The 23,419-nt window shown below is 47.7% G+C and overlaps 2 protein-coding genes across 2 annotated transcripts; both read left to right on the forward strand.

Annotated features, from left to right (window-relative positions):
* Positions 1-8,089: 8,089 nt before the first annotated feature.
* On the forward strand, positions 8,090-13,072 carry LOC123054229 (putative glucuronosyltransferase PGSIP8). Its single transcript, XM_044477952.1, has 5 exons — positions 8,090-8,669; positions 10,630-10,885; positions 11,435-11,636; positions 11,713-11,860; positions 12,288-13,072. Exons 1-5 carry the CDS (start codon positions 8,392-8,394, stop codon positions 12,823-12,825), a joined length of 1,422 nt encoding a protein of 473 aa, XP_044333887.1. The 5' UTR covers positions 8,090-8,391; the 3' UTR covers positions 12,826-13,072.
* Positions 13,073-15,240: 2,168 nt separating this feature from the next.
* Positions 15,241-18,138, forward strand: LOC123049770 (serine carboxypeptidase-like 7). Its single transcript, XM_044472647.1, has 13 exons — positions 15,241-15,511; positions 15,607-15,752; positions 15,848-15,924; positions 16,008-16,130; positions 16,241-16,343; positions 16,447-16,484; positions 16,569-16,670; positions 16,784-16,867; positions 16,961-17,143; positions 17,239-17,432; positions 17,562-17,675; positions 17,774-17,819; positions 17,908-18,138. Exons 1-13 carry the CDS (start codon positions 15,351-15,353, stop codon positions 17,989-17,991), a joined length of 1,455 nt encoding a protein of 484 aa, XP_044328582.1. The 5' UTR covers positions 15,241-15,350; the 3' UTR covers positions 17,992-18,138.
* Positions 18,139-23,419: the final 5,281 nt, after the last annotated feature.

A 23,419-nucleotide genomic window follows, 5' to 3' on the forward strand; every position in this document is an offset into this window, starting at 1 on the left:
TGGAAAAGACCATTCCTGAGGTATATTCAATGCTGAAATCAGCGGAGGTGGAAATCAAAAAGGAACATCAAGTGTTGATGGTGAATAAAACCACTAAGTTCAAGAAGGGCAAGGGTAAGAAGGACGGCAAGGGAGTTGCCGCTCCCGGTAAGCCAGTTGCCGGGAAGAAGTCAAAGAATGGACCCAAGCCTGAGACTGGGTGCTTTTATTGCAAGGGAAGTGGTCACTGGAAGCGGAACTGCCCCAAATACTTAGTGGACAAGAAGGCCGGCAACACCAAAGGTATATGTGATATACATGTAATTGATGTGTACCTTACCAGTACTCGTAGTAGCTCCTGGGTATTTGATACCGGTGCGGTTGCTCATATTTGTAACTCAAAACAGGAGCTGCGGAATAAGCGGAGACTGGCGAAGGACGAGGTGACGATGCGCGTCGGGAATGGTTCCAAGGTCGATGTGATCGCCGTCGGCACGCTACCTCTACATTTACCTACGGGATTAGTTTTAAACCTCAATAATTGTTATTTAGTGCCAGCTTTGAGCATGAACATTGTATCAGGATCTCGTTTAATTCGAGATGGCTACTCATTTAAATCCGAGAATAATGGTTGTTCTATTTATATGAGAGATATGTTTTATGGTCATGCCCCGCTGGTCAATGGTTTATTCTTAATGAATCTCGAACGTGATGTTACACATATTCATAGTGTGAATACCAAAAGATGTAAAGTTGATAACGATAGTCCCACATACTTGTGGCACTGCCGCCTTGGTCATATTGGTGTCAAACACATGAAGAAGCTCCATGCAGATGGACTTTTGGAGTCTCTTGATTACGAATCATTTGACACGTGCGAACCATGCCTCATGGGTAAGATGACCAAGACTGCGTTCTCCGGAACAATGGAACGAGCAACCAACTTATTGGAAATCATACATACTGATGTGTGCGGTCCAATGAGTGTTGAGGCTCGCGGTGGCTATCGTTATGTTCTCACTCTCACTGATGACTTGAGTAGATATGGGTATGTCTACCTAATGAAACACAAGTCTGAAACCTTTGAAAAGTTCAAGGAATTTCAGAGTGAGGTTGAGAATCAACGTGACAGGAAAATAAAGTTCTTACGATCAGATCGTGGAGGAGAATATTTGAGTCACGAATTTGGCACACACTTAAGGACATGTGGAATAGTTTCACAACTCACGCCGCCTGGAACACCTCAGCGAAATGGTGTGTCCGAACGTCGTAATCGCACTCTATTAGATATGGTGCGATCTATGATGTCTCTTACCGATCTACCGCTCTCATTTTGGGGCTATGCTTTAGAGACTACCGCATTCACTTTAAATAGGGCTCCGTCGAAATCCGTTGAGACGACACCGTATGAATTATGGTTTGGGAAGAAACCTAAGCTGTCGTTTCTAAAAGTTTGGGGATGCGATGTTTATGTCAAGAAACTTCAACCTGAAAAGCTCAAACCCAAGTCGGAAAAATGCGTCTTCATAGGATACCCTAAGGAAACCATTGGGTATACCTTCTACCTCAGATCCGAAGGCAAAATCTTTGTTGCCAAGAACGGGTCCTTTCTGGAGAAACAGTTTCTCTCGAAAGAAGTGAGTGGGAGGAAAGTGGAACTTGATGAGGTGATAGTCACCCCTTCCGAACCGGAAAGTGGCGCAGCGCGGGAAGATGTTCCTGTGGTGCCTGCACCGACTGGGGAGGAAGTTAATGATGATGATCATGAAGCTTCAGATCAAGTTACTGCTGAACTTCGTAGGTCCACAAGGACACGTCCCGCACCAGAGTGGTACGGCAACCCTGTCATGGAAATCATGTTGTTAGACAACGGTGAACCTTCGAACTATGAAGAAGCAATGGCGGGCCCGGATTCCAACAAATGGCTTGAAGCCATGCAATCCGAGATAGGATCCATGTATGAAAACGAAGTATGGACTTTGACTGACTTGCCCGATGATCGGCGAGCCATAGAAAATAAATGGATCTTTAAGAAGAAGACAGACGCGGATGGTAACGTGACCATCTATAAGACTCGACTTGTCGCTAAGGGTTATCGACAAGTTCAAGGGGTTGACTACGATGAGACTTTCTCACCCGTAGCGAAGCTGAAGTCCGTCCGAATCATGTTAGCAATTGCCGCATTCTATGATTATGAGATATGGCAAATGAACGTCAAAACGGCATTCCTTAACGGCTTTCTTAAGGAAGAATTGCATATGATGCAGCCGGAAGGTTTTGTCGATCCTAAGAATGCTAACAAGGTATGCAAGCTCCAGCGCTCCATCTATGGGCTGGTGCAAGCATCTCGGAGTTGGAACATTCAATTTGATGAGATGATCAAAGCGTTTGGGTTTACACAGACTTATGGAGAAGCCTGTGTTTACAAGAAAGTGAGTGGGAGCTCTGTAGCATTTCTCTTATTATATGTGGATGACATACTATTGATGGGAAATGATATAGAATTCTTGGAAAGTATAAAGGCCTATTTGAATAAGTGTTTTTCAATGAAGGACCTTGGAGAAGCTGCTTATATATTAGGCATCAAGATCTATAGAGATAGATCAAGACGCCTCATTGGTCTTTCACAAAGTACGTACCTTGACAAGATATTGAAGAAGTTCAATATGGATCAGTCCAAGAAGGGGTTCTTGCCTGTATTGCAAGGTGTGCAATTGAGCACGGCTCAATGCCCGACCACGGCAGAAGATAGAGAAAAGATGAGTGTCATCCCCTATGCCTCGGCCATAGGGTCTATTATGTATGCCATGCTGTGTACCAGACCTGATGTAAACCTTGCCGTAAGTTTGGTAGGAAGGTACCAAAGTAATCCCGGCATTTAACACTGGACAGCGGTCAAGAATATCCTGAAGTACCTGAAAAGGACTACGGATATGTTTCTCGTATATGGAGGTGACGAAGAGCTCGTCGTAAAGGGTTACGTCGATGCTAGCTTCGACACAGATCTGGATGACTCGAAGTCACAAACCGGATACGTGTATATTTTGAATGGAGGGGCAGTAAGCTGGTGCAGTTGCAAGCAAAGCGTCGTGGCAGGATCTACTTGTGAAGCGGAGTACATGGCGGCCTCAGAGGCAGCGCAAGAAGCAATCTGGATGAAGGAGTTCATTACTGACCTAGGGGTGATTCCCAATGCGTCGGGCCCCATGACTCTCTTCTGTGACAACACTGGAGCTATTGCCCTTGCCAAGGAGCCCAGGTTTCACAGGAAGACCAGGCATATCAAGCGTCGCTTCAACTCCATTCGTGAAAGTGTTCAAAATGGAGACATAGATATTTGTAAAGTACATATGGACCTGAATGTAGCAGATCCGTTGACTAAACCTCTCCCTAGAGCAAAACATGATCAACACCAGAACTCTATGGGTGTTCGATTCATCACAATGTAACTAGATTATTGACTCTAGTGCAAGTGGGAGACTGTTGGAAATATGCCCTAGAGGCAATAATAAAATGGTTATTATTATATTTCCTTGTTCATGATAATTGTCTATTGTTCATGCTATAATTGTGTTATCCGGAAATCGTAATACATGTGTGAATACATAGACCACAACATGTCCCTAGTGAGCCTCTAGTTGACTAGCTCGTTGATCAACAGATAGTCATGGTTTCCTCACTATGGACATTGGATGTCATTGATAACGGGATCACATGATTAGAAGAATGATGTGATGGATAAGACCCAATCCTAAGCATAGCACAAAGATCGTGAAGTTCGTTTGCTAGAGCTTTTCCAATGTCAAGTATCATTTCCTTAGACCATGAGATCGTGTAACTCCCGGATGCCGTAGGAGTGCTTTGGGTGTACCAAACGTCACAACGTAACTGGGTGACTATAAAGGTACACTACAGGTATCTTTGAAAGTGTCTGTTGGGTTGACACGGATCGAGACTGGGATTTGTCACTCCGTATGACGGAGAGGTATCTCTGGGCCCACTCGGTAATGCATCATCATAATGAGCTCAAAGTGACCAAGTGGTTGGTCACGGGATCATGCATTACGGTACGAGTAAAGTGACTTGCCGGTAACGAGATTGAACAAGGTATTGGGATACCGACGATCGAATCTCGGGCAAGTAACATACCGATTGACAAAGGGAATTGTATACATGATTGATTGAATCCTCGACATCGTGGTTCATCCGATGAGATCATCGTGGAACATGTGGGAGCCAACATGGGTATCCAGATCCCGCTGTTGGTTATTGACCGGAGAGTCGTCTCGGTCATGTCTGCGTGTCTCCCGAACCCGTAGGGTCTACACACTTAAGGTTCGGTGACCCTAGGGTTGTAGAGATATTAGTATGCGGTAACCCGAAAATTGTGCGGAGTCCCGGATGAGATCCCGGACGTCACGAGGAGTTCCGGAATGGTCCGGAGGTGAAGAATTATATATAGGAAGTCCAGTTTCGGCCACCGGGAAAGTTTCGGGGGTTACCGGTATTGTACCGGGACCACCGGAAGGGTCCCGGGGGTCCACCGGGTGGGGCCACCTATCCCGGAGGGCCCCATGGACTGAAGTGGGAGGGGAACCAGCCCCTGGTGGGCTGGTGCACTCCTCCTTGTGTTGGAAATATGCCCTAGAGGCAATAATAAATGGTTATTATTATATTTCTTTGTTCATGGTGATTGTCTATTGTTCATGCTATAATTGTATTGTCCGGAAATCGTAATACATGTGTGAATACATAGAACACAACGTGTCCCTAGTAAGCATCTAGTTGACTAGCTCGTTGATCAATAGATAGTCATTTGTTTCCTGACTATGGACATTGGATGTCGTTGATAACGGGATCACATCATTGGGAGAATGACGTGATGGACAAGACCCAATCCTAAGCATAGCATAAAAGATCGTGTAGTTTCGTTTGCTAGAGCTTTTCCAATGTCAAGTATCTTTTCCTTAGACCATGAGATCGTGCAACTTCCGGATACCGTAGGAGTGCTTTGGGTGTGCCAAACGTCACAACGTAACTGGGTGACTATAAAGGTGCACTACGGGTATCTCCGAAAGTGTCTGTTGGGTTGGCACGGATCGAGACTGGGATTTGTCACTCCGTGTGACGGAGAGGTATCTCTGGGCCCACTCGGTAATGCATCATCATAATGAGCTCTATGTGACTAAGGCGTTAGTCACGGGATCATGCATTGTGGTACGAGTAAAGAGACTTGCCGGTAACGAGATTGAACAAGGTATTGGGATACCGACGATCGAATCTCGGGCAAGTAACATACCGATTGACAAAGGGAATTGCATACGAGATTGATTGAATCCTCGACACCGTGGTTCATCCGATGAGATCATCGTGGAACATGTGGGAGCCAACATGGGTATCCAGATCCCGCTGTTGGTTATTGACCGGAGAGGCGTCTCGGTCATGTCTGCATGTCTCCCGAACCCGTAGGGTCTACACACTTAAGGTTCGGTGACGCTAGGGTTATAGAGATATATGTATGCGGAAACCCGAAAGTTGTTCGGAGTCCCGGATGAGATCCCGGACGTCACGAGAGGTTCCGAAATGGTCCGGAGGTGAAGAATTTTATATAGGAAGTCCAGTTTCGGCCACCGGGAAAGTTTCGGGGGTTACCGGTATTGTACCGGGACCACCGGAAGGGTCCTGGGGGTCCACCGGGTGGGGCCACCTATCCCGGAGGGCCCCATGGGCTGAAAGTGGAAGGGAACCAGCCCCTAGTGGGCTGGGCGCCCCCCATGGGCCTCCCCCCATGCGCCTAGGGTTGGGAACCCTAGGGTGGGGGGGGGCTTCCCCCTTGCCTTTGGGGGCAAGGCAACCCCTTTCCACCCCTTGGCCGCCGCCCCCCCAATCCTAGATGGGTTTTGGCCGGCCCCCCCTCCCAAGGGAGCCTATATAAAGGGGGGGGAGGGAGGGCAGAAACCTACAGCCTTGGGCGCCTCCCTCCTCCCCTGCAACACCTCTCTCTCTCTCTCGCAGAAGCTTGGCGAAGCCCTGCCGGAGACCCGCTACATCCACCACCACGCCGTCGTGCTGCTGGATCTCCATCAACCTCTCCTTCCCCCTTGCTGGATCAAGAAGGAGGAGACGTCGCTACACCATACGTGTGTTGAACGCGGAGGTGCCGTCCGTTCGGCACTCGGTCATCGGTGATTTGGATCACGGCGAGTACGACTCCGTCATCCACGTTCATTGGAATGCTTCCGCTCGCGATCTACAAGGGTATGTAGATGCACTCCTTTCCCCTCGTGACTAGTAGACTCCATAGATGCATCTTGGTGAGCGTAGGAAAATTTTAAATTATGCTACGATTCCCTACACCTTGGGCCTCCCCCTGCGCCTAGGGTTGGAAACCCTAGGGGTGGGGGCGCCCCCCACTTGGCTTGGGGGGGAAGCCACCCCTTGGCCGCTGCCCCCCTGGATATCAGATCTCCCAGGGCCGGCGCCCCCCAGGAGGCCTATATATAGGAAGGGGAGGGAGGGCAGCCGCACCACAGCCCCTGGCGCCTCCCTCTCGCTCCCGTAACACCTCTCCCTCTCGCTGAGCTTGGCGAAGCCCTGCCGAGATCCCCGCTACTTCCACCACCACGCCGTCGTGCTGCTGGATCTCCATCAACCTCTCCTTCCCCCTTGCTGGATCAAGAAGGAGGAGACGTCGCTACTCCGTACGTGTGCGCGGAGGTGCCGTCCGTTCGGCGCTCGGTCATCGGTGATTTGGATCACGACGAGTACGACTCCATCAACCCCGTTCACCTTGAACGCTTCCGCTCGCGATCTACAAGGGTATGTAGATGCACTCATCTCTCTCATTGCTAGATGACTCCATAGATTGATCTTGGTGATGCGTAGAAAATTTTAAATTTCTGCTACGATCCCCAACAGCATGACGCTCCAGCAGTCGGTGATGTAGAGGAGAATCATGGTGACTTGGCTCAGGCTAGTAGTTTATATTAGGGTTTTTCTCCTCGCAGGACGACGTTCAGGCAAATGACAGCGTCTATTCTTTGAGTTGGTCATTTGGGTTTCGATCCTCCTCGAGTTCGTCTGTCAGGATGGAATTGACGGAGCTTCCTCGTAGATTTTGCTATCTTCTTGGGACGGCAATGTTAGTGGAGCTTTAGATCGATTTAAGGGTTAAATGGCGACGACTGCGGATTCACAACACGTGCACGAAGACTTTTTGGCTCCACTGACAGGGTCAGACTGGGTTCAGTAGGGGAGAGGTGATAACGACACGTCGGCGGCTCATTCTGACACTGATAATGGTGGTTTGGTGGTTCAGAAATCTCGATGCAATTTTCATGAGATATTGAAAAGCTTCGCATTTCTGATGAATTTTGGATCCACACCTTTTTGCCAAAGATAAAACAAACTAGGACTTTGGTGTTAGCCAGGAGACCACTTAGACCGGTGGCGTATGATGACATGCAACAGCTGGTTGGTTCGGTGATCTTCTGCAGCGCCATCCATGTCTAGTTCTTTGTCAGAGTCGGAGTTGCGTTGTCTGGCCGCGGGTGATTGGGATTTTGGCGCGAATCTTCTTATCACTCGACACGACCTGTACAGTGCAGCATGGGTTGCGTCGACGATTGCATTCGGCGAAGTCGGAGTCGTTTGCTCAAGGTTTAGGGATGGCGATGGCGCCTCTAGGGGAGAAGGGGTGATCATGACGCTTGCGTTTAGGCCCTCATTGGGTGGCGTGTGCGGATAGTATCTTATGTGTGCCGCTCAGCTCAGCGGTTGTGCGGATTTTTGCTCGGTTTTGTAGAATTAACTGGATACTTGGTTTTCGCATGGTTTTCTCTAATTAACCAAGCAATTATTCTCTCCTTAACGAATACAGGAGTTCTGTCATTTTGAGGTAAAAAAGGGATACTGGTCAACTTCACCTCTTGTTAAAACCGGCGGACTCTGCTTTGACTAACGTGACTGACCTGACCAGGGTTAACCCACCCTGAAGCAACCGGCCAGTAGCACACCATGATTAGTCTTCCACGTGCCGCGTGTACTGTACCAGTCTACGGGGCACGGAGTTGTACTCCTACTTGAGCAGCTCCATTCTCGCCGTCTCCCCTTCTCTGCTACTCCCAGCAGCTGACCAGCTCCACCTTTCCCACTCCCGCTGAAGCCGACCTGCCTGCAATCACGGAGGAGAGGAGAAAAACACAAAGAAACAACAACAGCGCGCCGCTCCAGCTCCAGCTCCCGAGGCAGCTCACCGGCGGCCACCGTCCGCCCCCTCCCCCTACCCCGCCCATTCCCGCGGCGCCCCCCTCCGTCCGCTCGCCGCCGCCTGCTGATGCTACGGGCACCTGCCCCCGCCGCGTTGATACCGGCTCGCAGCTAGATCTGGCCCGCAGGAGGTTCCCGGGCGGCATGGGGCGGCTCGCGGGCCTGCGCTGGCTCCTCGTCCTCGCGTGGGTGACGGCGCAAGCGCTGGCCGCGGCGGGCGCGGAGGACAGCAAGGCGGCCGTCGGGGAGCCCGGGCCGCGCCGGCACGCGTACGCGGCGATGATGTACATGGGCACGCCCCGCGACTACGAGTTCTACGTGGCCACGCGCGTCATGATGCGCTCGCTGCGCGGCTTCGGCGCCGACGCCGACCGCGTCGTGATCGCCTCGCTCGACGTCCCGCCGCGCTGGGTCCAGGCGCTGTAAGCCCTCCCCCCCCCCCCCCCCCCCCTGTCGTCTTTTCTGCCTTGGATCGTTGGGCGGTGCCAAAAATTTCACCCCCTGTTGACTATTGAGTAGATATTCGACGCCGAGCTGGGTTGCTTGAGTGTTTCTCTTTCTTGAAAAAACCCTATTGCTTCACTGGTTGACTTCGGGCTTGGTTCGTTGCTTGCTGCATATTTATAGCTACATCTATGTTCTGTTAGTAGCAACTTGGGTAGTTCCATGCCATATTTGATTCGACCCCCTTCGTCTGAACTTTGGTTGGTCAGTGGAACGCCTTCGTTTCTACCCAACGCCGATTAATGATTATTTGATTATTTCGCAAAAAAAGATCAGTGTATATTTGATTGATTGATGTTTCAGTGCATGGACATATATATTCATCTTTCTTCTTCTTATTTGGTTCAAAATTGATTTTCTTTCTGTACAACTCTCTGAACATATCGGGTATCCGGTAAAGGTGGCGCTACTCTGTTTCTGAAATATGTAAAGTTCTTACAGTTTCATCTTGCACTTTTGTGAACAGTTTTGGCGCGCGGATCATTTAGTGCACTTTTCGCATTGTCCTGTTGGTTACTGTTTCTTCCAGTACTTCCGGATGCATAGACGATATATATGTTACATGCTTGCTTCTTGGAAATGGTCTTCTCTAATGGTTACTGTCTTTGAGTCGGTTGCTCTCGTATGCTTCTTGGAAATGGTCGTCTCTAATGGCACAAAGTCACTGAAGTTTGTTAAGAATAATACCTCACCTGCGTTTTGAAATATTTGTTGATAAATTGCGAGACCTGAGCTGCGAATTTCCACCACCAATTTGCACACATTTTACCTACCTTATTGTTAACCAGTATTTCTTCACTGTAGAACAGTTCGTGTTAGACCATTGACTTGGTGTTTCTGCTAGATATTTGCTGAAAGTCACAAGGTTTGACCAGTCAACGTTCTATAACTTATAGAGTCCTTGTTAGGTGATTAACTGACTGTGACCGCATATAGCTGTAAAAGGTAATTTCAGTTGGGCATATATGTCGTGCTGTTTAAGTGACCGCATCTGGATGTCAGACTAGGTTGATTTATCTCTGTTATGGCTTGTTAGTCCTTGCCTACAAGATTGCGTTTCAGGAAATCCTAGCTTTGTTTTGTGGTTTTGCAAGTTTTCTCTGTATCTTGGTGGCCAAAACTTTCTCCCCTGTTCCAGAGAATATCAGCCTGTGAATTATTGTCAACTTTGGGCATTTTCATAAGTGGGCTTTAATATATGGACTAATGCATTCAAAACTTCAAACTGTATTGTGAGAAGTTGAGAGTTGTTTCAGGTTTAGAAGCTTACTACATCTGATCCAAAATGCAGGTCCTTATAGCATTTTGCCAGTCAAACATTTAAGAATTACTGCATTCAGGACATCAAACAGTACTAGATTTATCATGAAATATACTTTTATAATATATGGTTATCATGATGTGAGACAACATATTCACATGGAAATCTACGGTTGAAGTACCTACCACCTTGAAGACTCTGTCAATGTCCTAAAGACTTGCATTTTGGATCAGAACAGACAGTTACTATCGAGCTGTGTATTCAACAGTATTTTTTATATGAGAACTATAACCGATCATGAACGAAAAATAGTGGCAGTATAGAGGAAAACTAAGGCGACCAGGTTGCAATAAAAATGAAGCCGGGTGGGGTCACTCTCTAGTTGTGTGACAACAGTTATTATGGCAGTGCGTGAAGCATTATGCTTTTTATTTTATCTTTCAATGTAACATTCTTGTAATGCCTCATGCTACTGCTAGAATTCACATGTATTCTGAAGCAAATCATGCAGCATACATTAATTACTGTTAAATATGCTTAATCTGGAATGTACCTTTTTTTGGCATGCAGAGTCTTGATTCTGTTATTTATTTATGCATCTCCAACTGTTTCTGTAGGAAAGATGATGGTGTGAAGGTGGTCTCTGTGGATAATTTGAAGAACCCATACGAAAAACAAGATAACTTCAACTCACGATTCAAGTTGACCTTAAATAAGCTGTATGCTTGGAGCTTAGTTTCCTATGACCGAGTTGTTATGCTAGACTCTGACAACATGTTTCTCCAGAACACTGATGAGTTATTTCAGTGTGGCCACTTCTGTGCAGTCTTCATCAACCCTTGCATCTTCCATACAGGCCTCTTTGTACTGAAGGTAGGATTACTTAATCAGCACACATCTCCTTTCTTCTGTAAACATTATTATCCTTTTGCAGATCTAAGACTAAAGTTGTGCTATTCCTTTGTTATTTGCAATGGTTATGCATGGAACCTTTGAGATCATTTTTGGATGCTTTGTTTGTTGTTCAGTATTTCATTTTACGAGCGACCTAGCTGTCATTTGCTGCTTCGTACTACTTTATTTATTGTGTTGGGTTAAAAATAGATCTTTGTGGTTTTGTTGTCAACTTGTTTAGTACAGGTTGTTCGTTTATCTAAATGTATTTTTTGACATAAATGCTTTTATCTAAGACGCGTGATGCATAAGTTTTAAAAATATGTATTGTGCAGACTAACTTACTTAGAAAATTTGAACCCATCTTTGTGCTGTAGAAGGACTGGTCATGGTTCTAAAACATTGAAACCCCTTTGTTATGCGCCAAAATAATTATTGTCGACACTCTCACAGTTATTAATCAACTTTTTTTTGTGTGTTTTTTTTTACAAAAAGCATGACTATTCTTATGATCTCTTTTGTTTCTAGCCTTCTATGGATGTTTTTAAGAACATGCTACATGAGCTAGCTGTTGGGCGTGAAAACCCAGATGGTGCAGATCAAGGCTTCCTTGCTAGCTATTTCCCAGACTTGCTTGATCAGCCAATGTTCCATCCACCAGCTAATGGAACCAAACTTGATGGAAATTATCGCCTTCCTCTAGGCTATCAGATGGATGCTTCTTATTATTGTGAGTATGAGTACCGGTATATCATTATTCCATATGCATTTTCTTGGCTAAGACTGATAAACTGCACTTCTTTCAGATTTGAAGCTCCGGTGGAGTATTCCGTGTGGACCGAATAGTGTGGTTACATTTCCAAGTGCTCCATGGATGAAGCCATGGTACTGGTGGTCTTGGCCAGTTTTACCTCTGGGACTTTCTTGGCATGAACAACGTCGTGAAAACCTGGGGTGGGTAGTTTCTTTAGAAACTTTTTTTGTCATCCATATCTCTATTACATTCTCAAACTGTGATACTAATAGTACCTTGCACGAAATGTAGTCCCAGTCTCCCAGATAAGAAAAAGGCTATTTTGTCAAATGGTAGTAGCACACTAGCACTCGTGTGTATTGATATGATTGGTGGCATGTCTTTCTGGAATCACCACCGATCTTCTTTAGAATAAAGATACACAAGACAGCGCATTATGATGCTTCTTTAATCTTTTAGGATAGAATTCCATAAAGTAGGGGTTGTGAACTTGTGATGCCCTTAAAAATTCGTATGGGTAAAGAAGCATCATTAATTGCTATGTAGAATGATGTTGCACAAAATTTTAGTTTGGAAACACATCATCAGTTACTTTTTCTGACAATGTTTGAACTTGGTGCCAAACAGGTATTCATCAGAGATACCGATGGCATTATTCCAGGCTCTACTGTACATTGGAGTCATCGCAGTGAACCGACTAGCACGGCCTAGTTTGTCGAAGCTCTGCTACAACAGAAGAATGGAGAAAAGCACCATGTTCTTACTCACCACGCTCAGAGTAGTGGCGGCATGGTCTATACTTGCAGCCTACACCATTCCCTTCTTCCTCGTCCCACGGACCGTCCATCCGCTGCTAGGCTGGCCACTATACCTGCTCGGTTCTTTCTCCCTCTCTTTGATCGTCATCAACTTCTTCCTCCTCCACCCCCTTGCCGTCCTCACGACATGGTTCGGGATCATCGGCACGCTCTTTGTGATGGCATGCCCATGGTACATGAATGGCGTCGTCAGGGCACTGGCGGTGTTCGCGTACGCGTTTTTCTGCGCGCCGGTGGTCTGGGCATCCTTGGTCAAGATAATGAGCTCCTTGCAGGTCCTGATCGAGAGGGACGCCTTCAGGCTTGGGGAGCCTAACCAGACGGCCGAGTTCACCAAGCTTTACTGAGGTGGGCAGGACAGATACATATATGGTGACTTGTAGCGTCGTTCGATTTGATCAGCTAATCCCAGTTCATGTTGGCAATTCTGATGGCCATTTCAGCTGTACAAGTAAAACCGCAGAGTTTGGGAACTACAGTTGTTGAACCTATGTAACACGAACTGGAACTATTGGAACCCATGATTGTCCTCTTGGACGTGTAGATGATATATATATGGTGCCGAGGAAAGGGGGAAATTGATGCTTGTGCGCATGTGTTGGTTCTGGTTCTGCTGAGGAACAAACTAGAGTAAATGCTTTTTGGTTTCTTGATTTGCTTTTGCTGTTGTCGAGGAAAAATGGCCAACACACTACACATTCCTAGCTTTCCTCTAATTTATCCGATCTTTTCAGTTGTACTATCATGAGAAATGGCCAAATCTTGTCACTGTTACTGTACATGATTTTGCCTCTCCATGTCCTGGAGGCCTGAATTTTTCTTTTTGTTTCTATAATCACCTCGGTTCCGAATTGCTTGTCTTAGATTTGTCCTCAATTACTTGTCAGTAATTTGGGACAGTGGGAGTGCATTTTACGTGTTTAAACTTGGGACTTCAAAATTCGTGATTGGCAGCATGTTTCTTAACACCCAGTTATGGCGTTTTTTCTTCTGTTCGTCTGTTTTTTTTCAAAGGAGGGCCCTAAGAGCATCTCTAGCAGACCCCGTATAAGCGGTCAAACCTTTATAATTTTTGCGTTTTACAGTTTTGGTCGAAAAAAGTGTCCAGAACAGAAACTGTAAAAGAGGTCCAACCCATAAATTTTTTAAGGGCCACAAAAAATGCACACCCGAAACCCTTACATTTGGATGTTGGAAGGCCGAATCTAAGGGGCCCCGTGTACCGGTCAAACCTCGTCGGAGCAAACACGCAGCCATGGAGTTTGCTGGAATCCGCCCTAAACTCGCTGGAATTCATCACCGTACACCGAAAAAGGCCGCTAGACGGTGCAATCAATCGCCGCCGGTTTGAATTGGATGAGCTCGACATCGCCGTGGCCTCCCATGACCTCAGCCTGGCTGTCGGAATTCTCCCGGCGCGGCAGGCAAAGGGGCACGTCTCGGCCGGCGCGGCTGGCAATAGAGCAAGGCGCGGACGGCGGAGGCGACGGGGCGTGGCCGGCGAGGCTGGGCGCGGTCGGCGTGGTGATGGGGCGCGACCGGCAGGGACGAGGCACGGCCGACGGGCGACGGGGCATGGCCGGCTGGCGACGGGGCGCGATCGATGAGGTTGGGCGCGGCCGGCGCGGCTGGCTGAGGGAAGGCCGGCAGCGGCTGGACCGGAGGATGGAGCTCTTTATCCCAGTTTTACAGTTTGTTTTACAGTATCTGTTCGGCCGTAGCTAAAATGAATCCTTAAAATGCATTTTTCTTGACCCGTATCCCGGTTTTACAGTTTGCGATTTTAAGGTGTCTACTAGAGATGCTCTAAAGGGGTGTTGGAGTGTGGGGTGTAAAACTGTAAATTAAGCCAAAGTAGACTAGAGTAGGTCTTTAAATGTGCAAGATACTCCGTTGGATAACTAAGCATGTCTGACAAAGATATCCTCCATCGTTCAAATACAAGGCGTGTTTAAGAATTTCAGGTCCAAGCATTAGATATCTAATACTTCCTCTGTAACATAATATAAGACTGTAAAAAAGGGTCTTATATTATGTTATGGAGGGACTAGCATGCAGGTTGTTTGGCATGAAATGTAAAGTTGGTGAGTTGTATGATGGGCAACTATCTCCTGTGGTTCGAAAGGACTTAATTGTTAGTTAGTACCTCTTTCGTTTTGGGATGGACCCTTTCACTCTGTTTTATTATATACGCTTAGCGAAAAGAATATTTTCTGATAGACCTTAGCCCATCAGATATGTATTAGAGGTGGCCTCTTTTGATTGCAATTTTGCAATATTTTTAAACTAATAATGTGCAAAACAAATGATCAAAGTCAGAATTGTTCAGTCATACTTTTTTCATCCAAAAATACTTGTCATTAAAATAGATAAAAAGAGATGTATCTAGAACTTTTCGGACGGAGGGAGTACATTATTATTTCTGCCTCCTTGTCGATAAGAACGTGTTCTGTGTGCCGTGTGACCACTTACAATATTGCACATGCTGTGCACGATTTGACTTTTTTTGGCGGGTCGCGTGATGACTTATCTTGAGATTGATCTGATCCATTTTTCTTGTCGAGACAAACAGCCACGCCTGACGCATGATATATTGAATTTGTTTTTGAACGAACGCATGATATATTGATTAGCAATCTAATTTGGCTGTCATTAAAGAGATAAGAGTGCAGATCATGCTCACTAATATTATACTACTTCCGTCATCCCATAGTATAAGATCGTACATTTGAAAAAGTCTCACGCAGATCAGGCCCACGGTTGTCGTTCTGCTGGCATCTACACAAGGCGGTGCCTTGTCGTCTCAGCCTCCCTTGCAGAGAGCTACGAAACAGAGCAAAAGGAAGCGGTTCGCCACTACCCATCTCCGAGAATGAACGGGCGGGGGCGGCTGCTGCTCTGCCTCTTCCTCTCGGCCGCGCTGACCCCGCCGCGGCAGCTCGCCGTCGCCGGTGCAGCCTCCAGTTCCAGTTCCAAGGTGGTGACCAGCCTCCCCGGCTTCCAGGGCCGCCTCCCCTTCCACCTCGAGACCGGGTACCCATTTCTCGCTTTCTTCTTCAGCTTAATTTTGGTTTCTCCACGCACCAAGGCGGATCACCTTGATCGACTCCATTAATTGTCGACTCAAGGTACGTGGAGGTGGACGAGGAGAACGGCACAGAGCTGTTCTACTACTTCGTAGAGTCCGAGGTCGGCGGCGACAAGGCCCCTTTCCTCCTCTGGCTCACCGGCGGCGACCGCTGCTCCGTGCTCAGCGGCCTCGCCTTGGAGATCGGTACACCATGTTTGCATCCTTCAGGAGTTGACTGCTGGCCGATGCCATTACTCTTTGACATCATATTATTCCATGCATGTGCACGGCAACTGCAGGTCCATTCCAGTTCGTCGCAGAGCCCTACAACGGCACCATACCGCGCCTGCAAATCAACCCCTACTCATGGACGAAGGTCGGTCCTGTTTCTTGCATACATATCATATGCAAATGCAATGCCGGATCATTCCTGTGTTGACGGCGTCCATCTGCATGCAGGTGGCAAATGTCCTTTTCGTCGATACACCGGTCGGGGCAGGATTTTCGTTCTCCAGGCGACCCCAAGGCTACGATGTCGGGGAAGTATCTACCTCGTTGCAGCTCCATGAACTCCTCATCAAGGTACAGTGGCTACTCCGATCCACTAATTAGTCTAATTCGATTTAGTACAATTGTTTTTCTTCGAGGGATTGAATACTAATAATTAGTTCAATCCACGTGACAACGTCTAGTGGTTCACTGACCATCCCGAGTTCCTCGCAAACCCTCTCTACATCGGGGGAGACTCTCTTGCTGGACAACTTGTACCGTTTATCGCTCAAAAGATCTCAGAAGGTAGGTATTTAGATTCTCAAATGTATAACTGACTAAATTTCAACCTCGATTTTCAATTAAGCTCACCTAGTTCAACTATATGTCCATGATTTGTATTCTGCAGGCATCGAAGCTGGAAGGAACCCCATCCTTAATCTCAAGGTAACCATCATAATTTTGGCCAAAGAGTTTGCATATACGTCGATATATCGCATGTCATAATTACGTTAATTTCCTCGCTCCCAGGGCTATCTGGCAGGCAACCCGGGTACCGGCGAAAACATTGATATTAGCTCTAGAGTGCCGTATGCTCATGGACTTGGTATAATATCAGATCAGTTATATGAGGTAATTAAACGCAACCACATCCGTTTATTCCAATATATCTGCACGCATAAAAAATTTCTGCACTGCAAATGATATGCATGTTACTCTGTCTCTCTTTTTTTTTTCTTCTGTAGACAATATTGGGGCATTGCCAAGGAGAAGACTACATGAATCCTAGAAATACACTGTGTGCTCAATCTCTAGGCACTTTCAATAATGTAAGAACGAGATATCCTACAAATACTTTCACGCTGCAATTCAAATTACTTGACTGAAGGTTGTGTATGTACTGTATGCAATTCAAATTGCAGCTCCTCTCCGAAGTTATGACCGCCCAAATTTTGCTGGACAAATGCGTTTATGCATCTCCTAGACCAGGCACTGAGACGGACAAGTCAGCTGGTGCTGGCCGGAAGATCCTAAGCGAGGAGGCAGTAATCGTAACGGGGAAACGAGTAAAACACCCGCCGCCTCGTGTGCCATTGGGCTGCATTGTAAGCCAACATACAGAGCCACAACCTCTCACCATTGTATCTGTTTCCATTGCTTGAGTTTGACCTAATGCTACACACCCGACTCATGGATTCAGAGCTACACGGCTTATCTCTCGTATTTCTGGGCAAACGACGCGCTCACCCGAGACGCCCTGGGGATCAAGGACGGCACCGTGGACGAGTGGGTGAGGTGCCACGACGGCGACCTGCCGTACGCCGTGGACATCGGGAGCAGCATCAAGTACCACCGGAACGTCACCGTCAACGGTTACCGTGCGCTGGTGTACAGGTAATAACAGAGACTCGGATACCGTATCGCCTCGAGGTGGTTTGTTCGTTCGTTGCAACTGAAACAAACTGGGGCAATTGATCGGCTGAAAGCTGGAACCTGACTGAGTTTCTTGATTGGTGCCGGCAGCGGCGACCACGACGCGATTGTGCCGCACCTGGGGACGCAGGCGTGGGTGAGGTCGCTCGGCTTCCCCGTCGTCGACGACTGGAGGGCCTGGCATCTCGACGGCCAGTCTGCCGGGTTCGTCATCCTTGCATTTCGATTGCCTTGCCTGCTCTGTTTTTTCTCACTCGCTAACAGTGATGCCTCTGCTTTGTCTTCCCTGGGTTTGCATGCAGATTCACCATAACTTACTCCAACAACTTGACATTCGCGACCGTCAAGGTAGTGACATTTTCTGACCGCGTATGTGCTGCGCGTGGTTATTCATGGATTGTCGGTTCTGAGTTGTTGTTGCGGGTTGGTTTTGCAGGGAGCCGGGCACACGGCGCCCCAGTACGAGCCCGAGAGGTGCTACGCCATGTTCAACCGTTGGATCCTGGACCAGCCGCTCTAGTCCACCTGTATGTAACATTATCTAGTAGGTCTAGGATATATATGTTCGTCTACGCATACCTTATTTGGTGAAGTTGTTTGGATTACAGTGTGGCCTAAACTTGTTTCTTACTTATAGTGGGAACTGAATAATTTTGTGTCTGGTTCACTGCAAAGCCCCCCCCCCCCCCCCCCCCGCCCCCCCCTCCTTCATTTTCACAATATGGAATGGCTGAGATATACGTGGGTCAGATTTCCTGTATAGGCTTTATTAATTTAAAGCCGAGCGGTTGCCTTTTTTCCTTCTGCCACCGCCTTTAAACTAGAACTCCTTTTGGATGTCGATGTGATGCTCCCATGGAATTACAATAAGAGACCGTAGAAGGAATTTCTTGTCTCCGTTGGTGTCCATGCTAGCGAAAGTTAACCTTTTTCGTTCCAGAAAATCATCCAGCCCTGACACCGCGCCTTCGCCCTGCAAAAATTGTAGAAGAGTACGTGTTCTGGCATTGATAGTTGCAGGACGGCGAACGATTGTCGCTCGTGAAGATGCTTACAGGTGTACTCAGTGTCTACCCTACGAACTTGTACTTTTCTTACTGCAACCATTGCTCGTACAAGGCGACGGTGTCCTTCACTGTGTGATTCTCGTTGTGCACAACACATGCAACTCAATGGTATCATGAGCAGTGACCTTGTAGTGTTGCGCGGTCTGTCCATGGTCGTCCATGCCAACAAGGAGGGCTGTGGCGATGGTACTCTCTCTATCCGTGGTGTTCATTAGTAGAATGTCGCAGGCAATGGGGGTTGGGGGGGGGGGGGGTGTGCGTAGAGGTGAGTTGAAATGAGTGAGAAGCCTCAGAGAGTTTGAGTTTAATGCAAGCGGGTTCAGTTACGTATCCGTCAATTGGAATTAGAACCGCGGTGAAGAAGGTGTCACTATTAGGGAAAACTTATACATAGAATTTTAGCAGCAGCGCGATACAGAAACAAGCGCTACTGCTAATTATCAGTAGCGCGGGAGCGAAACAGGCGCTACTGCTACCCGGTTAGCAGTAGCGTGGCCCGCTGGAACCACGCTGCTACTAAAATCCACTGGCAGTTCCCGCCACCCTAGGCTTAGCAGTAGGGCGCTCGGGATAACCGCGCTACTGATAAAGAAATATTAGTAGCGCGCTTTTTTGGTGACGCTACCGCTAATTTTGAAACTGGCCACATGGCGGGCCCCGCTTAGCAGTAGTGTGTGTGCAAGAAGCGCGCTGCTGCTATAACTTTAGCCGCAGCATATACCACCTTCCCCCTCCCCCATCCTCTCTTCCTCACTTTCCCCACCTCCCACCTCCTCTCTCCTTCACTTTGCTTCTTCCTCACTACTTCTCCCCCATTACTCTCCTTCTACCAACCTTTCTCTCTCTTTATTACTCCTAGTTAACTACACCACCTCCATTAATGCATCTCCTTCTCTTTTTCCTTCCCCCTCCACTAGTTGAAGTTGTCTCCTCCCAAATTAGCTAGCTAGGTAGATGTAGCATTTAGTGAAGTGACCTATGTACCCCCTAACTAGATCTAGCTTTGTCAAGAAGAGCTCTGTCCACTTTTGATCTCCCTACTACATCATCATCTCCACCGTCTGCTCGATCTCGAGATAGGTGATTAAAAATTCATGCTTTTGCAAGAATGGAAATATGTGTATGTGTGTGCGATATGATAATCGGGCGATATGATGGAAATTGTGTGTGTGGCATGAGTTGACGCCGAATTGTGCTTGTGAATTGCCTATGTTTTGCCGAAATGTCGATTTATTTCCGTTGCGGCGAATTCCGGGCAAACTCTAGATCTATATGTCCTATTTTTATGGAAGGTCATGCCGAATTTTTGTATGACTTTGATGCATGCACGCATTTTTATAATTAATTTGTTTATTATTACCGTGTAGGCGTTCATGATGATCAGTGGAACGATGGTGGACAGGTGGTTGCGGTCGGCGGTGCAGGACATGAAAGAAAATAACCTGAACGAGGTTTTATGTCCGTGTCGAAAATGCAAAGGGATAGTTTGGCTCAACCCCTATGACGAAGGTCGTGTCGAAGCGCACCTGCTCATGACTGGTTTCATGGATGGCTATACTCGGTGGATAATTGAAGATGAGGATGATGATGTTGAGGACGCCGAAGGGGCAGGCAATGATGACACGGGGCAAGACGAAGAGATGATCGATAATGGCGGCGGGGAAGAGGCCGGATATGGCGGCGAAGAAGGGGCCGGACATGGCGGCGGAGAAGGGGCCGGACATGGCGGCGGAGAAGGGGCCGGACATGGCGGCGGAGAGAACGTGGACTCCACGCCGCAAAGTTCGTCGGTACTAAGTTCAATCGTGCGGGACCCTCATGTTCAAGCACTGCTTCGCAAGGAGACGAGTACTGAGAGAGCTGCTTCTAGAGAGGAGGCTAAGCTACAGCAACTGGTGGTAGACTCGAACACTCCATTGTATGATGGTTGCAATCCTAAGGTGACCCGCTTGAGTTTCACGCTCCAACTCCTGAAGACGAAGGCTAGAAACAAATGGAGCGACACTAGCCTCGATGAGCATCTCAAGTACCTAAAGGATGTTCTTCCCGCTGGGAATCTATGTCCTACTAGTGTGGATGAGGCCAAGAAGATCGTGTGCCCTCTTGATCTGCCGCACGTTAGATACCATGCATGCATCAACGATTGCATAATTTATCGGAAGGAGCACGCGAAAAAACAAGCTGTCCGGTGTGCAATGCTTCTCGATACTTACCGATCACTCCCTGTCTCCAGCGGTATTTCGTAGATCCCAAGGAAGCAAAGCTCATGCGCTGGCACGCGAAGAGGAAGAAGCCCGGCGATGGAGATGATCCGAAGCTGAGGCACGTCAAGGATGGAAGCCAGTGGAGAGCGTTGAACGGCTCCTATCGGTATTTCGAATGTGATGCAAGGAACATCATGCTCGGCGCGTGTACCGATGGCATTCCGTTTGGCAACCAGAACACCAACCATAGCACATGGCCCGTGTTTGTATGGATGTACAACCTCCCCCCTGGTTGTGCATGAAGTCGAAGTACATTCACATGAGCATGCCGATTCAAGGGCCGAAACAACCAGGAAATAATATTAATCTGTATCTGGGGCTACTTCAAGAGGTGTTAGACATGTTATGGAAAACACCGGCCAAGACATGGGACACCAGCAAAGGCGAGTATTTCTACATGAGAGCCACGCTGATCACGATGGTGCACGACTATCTCGGTTACGGATATGTCGCAGGCCAGGTGTGCCATGGATATTGCGGATACACGCGGTGCATGGATGATACGACGTCTCAGCAGCTAACGTCAAGGAAAGATGGCGGGTCTGGGAAAATCGTGTACAAGGGGCATCGAAGATGGCTCGATCAAGACAACCCGTGGAGAAACCGTGGAGATCTATTCGATGGTCACGCTGAGCATCAAGGACCTCCACGTAAGCGGAGCAGCGCCGAAATCGATGGGCTGTTCAAAAACTGGGAACAGTGCCCCATGTCGGGAAAGACGATGAAAAAGGCGCCGGAGCCGCTGCTGAAGGTATGGAAGACGAGGTCTGTATTCTGGGACTTGGAGTACTGGCACAAACTCGACACACCTCATTGCCTTGATCAAATGCATATATGTAAGAATGTCCTTGAGAGCTTGCTCGCGACACTGATGAACATGCCGGATAAGAACAAGGATGGGCCGAAGGCAAGAAAAGACTTGCAAGATTTGAATATCAGGGAAGATCTGCACATGCCGCCCCGTAAAAAGTCAGACAAGACAGAGACGGAGACAGATGCGCGGGAGAAGAAGGGCAAGAAAGTAAAGGAGGAGGATTGTTGCCCCCTTCTTGATTCACCTTAAGTCAGGCTGAGATCGATCAATTCTTTAAGTGCCTTACCGGAGTTAAAGTTAGTTCCGGTTACCGTGGCAAGATAAGCAGATATCTAGACACGCAGAAGAAAAGGTTCAACGGGATGAAGTCCCGTGACTGTCATGTGATGATGACGCAGATACTACTTGTTGCCCTTAGAGGGATAATGGACAAGCACGTCCGTGACACGCTTATTGGTCTCTGCAACTTTTTCGACGTCATCGCTGAAAAGTCGATCAGTGTGAAGCAACTCCGAAGGCTATAGGAAGAGATCGTTGTGATACTAAACGAGCTTGAGATGTACTTCCCGCCCGCGTTCTTTGACGTCATGGTGCATCTGTGTGTCCATATTGTGGACGACATAATAGACCTGGGGCCGTCATTCCTGCACAACATGATGCCGTTTGAGAGGATGAATGGGATCATCAAAGGATTCGTTCGTAACATGTCCCGTCCGGATGGAAGCATCGTCCAGGGCTATCTGACACAAGAGTGCATCTCTTTCTGCGAGAATTTTCTATATGGCGCAGACCAGCCGCCTGGTGTTGGTGTTGGTTTGCCCGTAAACAAGCATGATGGGAGGCTCGAAGGAGAAGGTCACTCCAACGGTCGCAGGGAACTACACGTGGCATACTCAGATTGATGCAACGACTTTGATAGAGCAAACTTGGTAGTGCTACAACACCTAGACGAGGTAGATCCTTTCATGGCACTGCACAAAGAAATTATCGCAAAGAAGCATCATGACCGGGGGTAGCACAACTCCACTTTCCTGCATTGGTTCAAAGAGCATATTATTGCTAATCCCCCGGAAGAGGGCTCTAAGGACGGATTGCTCATATATGCATTAGCACATGGCCCCTCGCCCAACCTTAACACATATCAGGCATACGATATCAATGGATACACGTTCTACACGGAGGCCAAAGATATGGACAGTGATGATCAGAACTCTGGGGTGACGATGGAATGCATGACCGGCAGCGACAATGGTGCAACTGAGAGATTTTACTGAAGGGTCGAGGAGATATGGGAGCTTGACTACTCTGGACTGCACCACGTGACGATGTTCCGTGTCAGATGGGCTAAGAATGTCGAAAGAGAAAACCGGTATTTCACTACCATGACTATACCCGACGCCAAGAGCTCTACCGTGAACGCTATCACAGAAAACGAGCCATGGGTACACGCTAAGCACGTGACACAATGCTTCTTCATAACCGACCCGTGCAATCCCAGCCGTGTTGTCGTGAGGAGAGGCAAAAGGAGCATCATTGGAATGGATGGAGTCGCCAACAAGGAAGACTACGACCAGTACGACAACCCAATGAGGGAAGATGGTGATGACGATGAAGTATACCTCAAAAGAAGAATCAATACTACATTACCTAAGAAAGATCGTACTCGATGGAAAAGGAAAAGTCACAATGAGGGGCTCAATTATTCTTCAATGAACAAGAAGGGAAAGAAGCTCACTCAAAAACGAAAAATTCAACGCTAAGGAACCGTATGTTATCGGTCAAATGATGTAATATATATGTTCC

Source organism: Triticum aestivum, chromosome 2D, assembly GCF_018294505.1.
Source record: "Triticum aestivum cultivar Chinese Spring chromosome 2D, IWGSC CS RefSeq v2.1, whole genome shotgun sequence".
Classification (NCBI taxonomy): Eukaryota; Viridiplantae; Streptophyta; class Magnoliopsida; order Poales; family Poaceae; genus Triticum; species Triticum aestivum.

Excerpts from the sequence above, each read along its gene's own strand:
- LOC123054229 (XM_044477952.1), top strand. The coding sequence starts at position 8,392 with ATGGGGCGGCTCGCGGGCCTGCGCTGGCTCCTCGTCCTCGCGTGGGTG. Across the intron at positions 8,670-10,629 it reads CCGCGCTGGGTCCAGGCGCT|GAAAGATGATGGTGTGAAGG; the intron begins GTAAGCCCTCCC and ends CTGTTTCTGTAG. Across the intron at positions 11,637-11,712 it reads GATGGATGCTTCTTATTATT|ATTTGAAGCTCCGGTGGAGT; the intron begins GTGAGTATGAGT and ends CACTTCTTTCAG.
- LOC123049770 (XM_044472647.1), top strand. The coding sequence starts at position 15,351 with ATGAACGGGCGGGGGCGGCTGCTGCTCTGCCTCTTCCTCTCGGCCGCG. Across the intron at positions 15,512-15,606 it reads CCCTTCCACCTCGAGACCGG|GTACGTGGAGGTGGACGAGG; the intron begins GTACCCATTTCT and ends TGTCGACTCAAG. Across the intron at positions 16,344-16,446 it reads CGCTCAAAAGATCTCAGAAG|GCATCGAAGCTGGAAGGAAC; the intron begins GTAGGTATTTAG and ends TGTATTCTGCAG.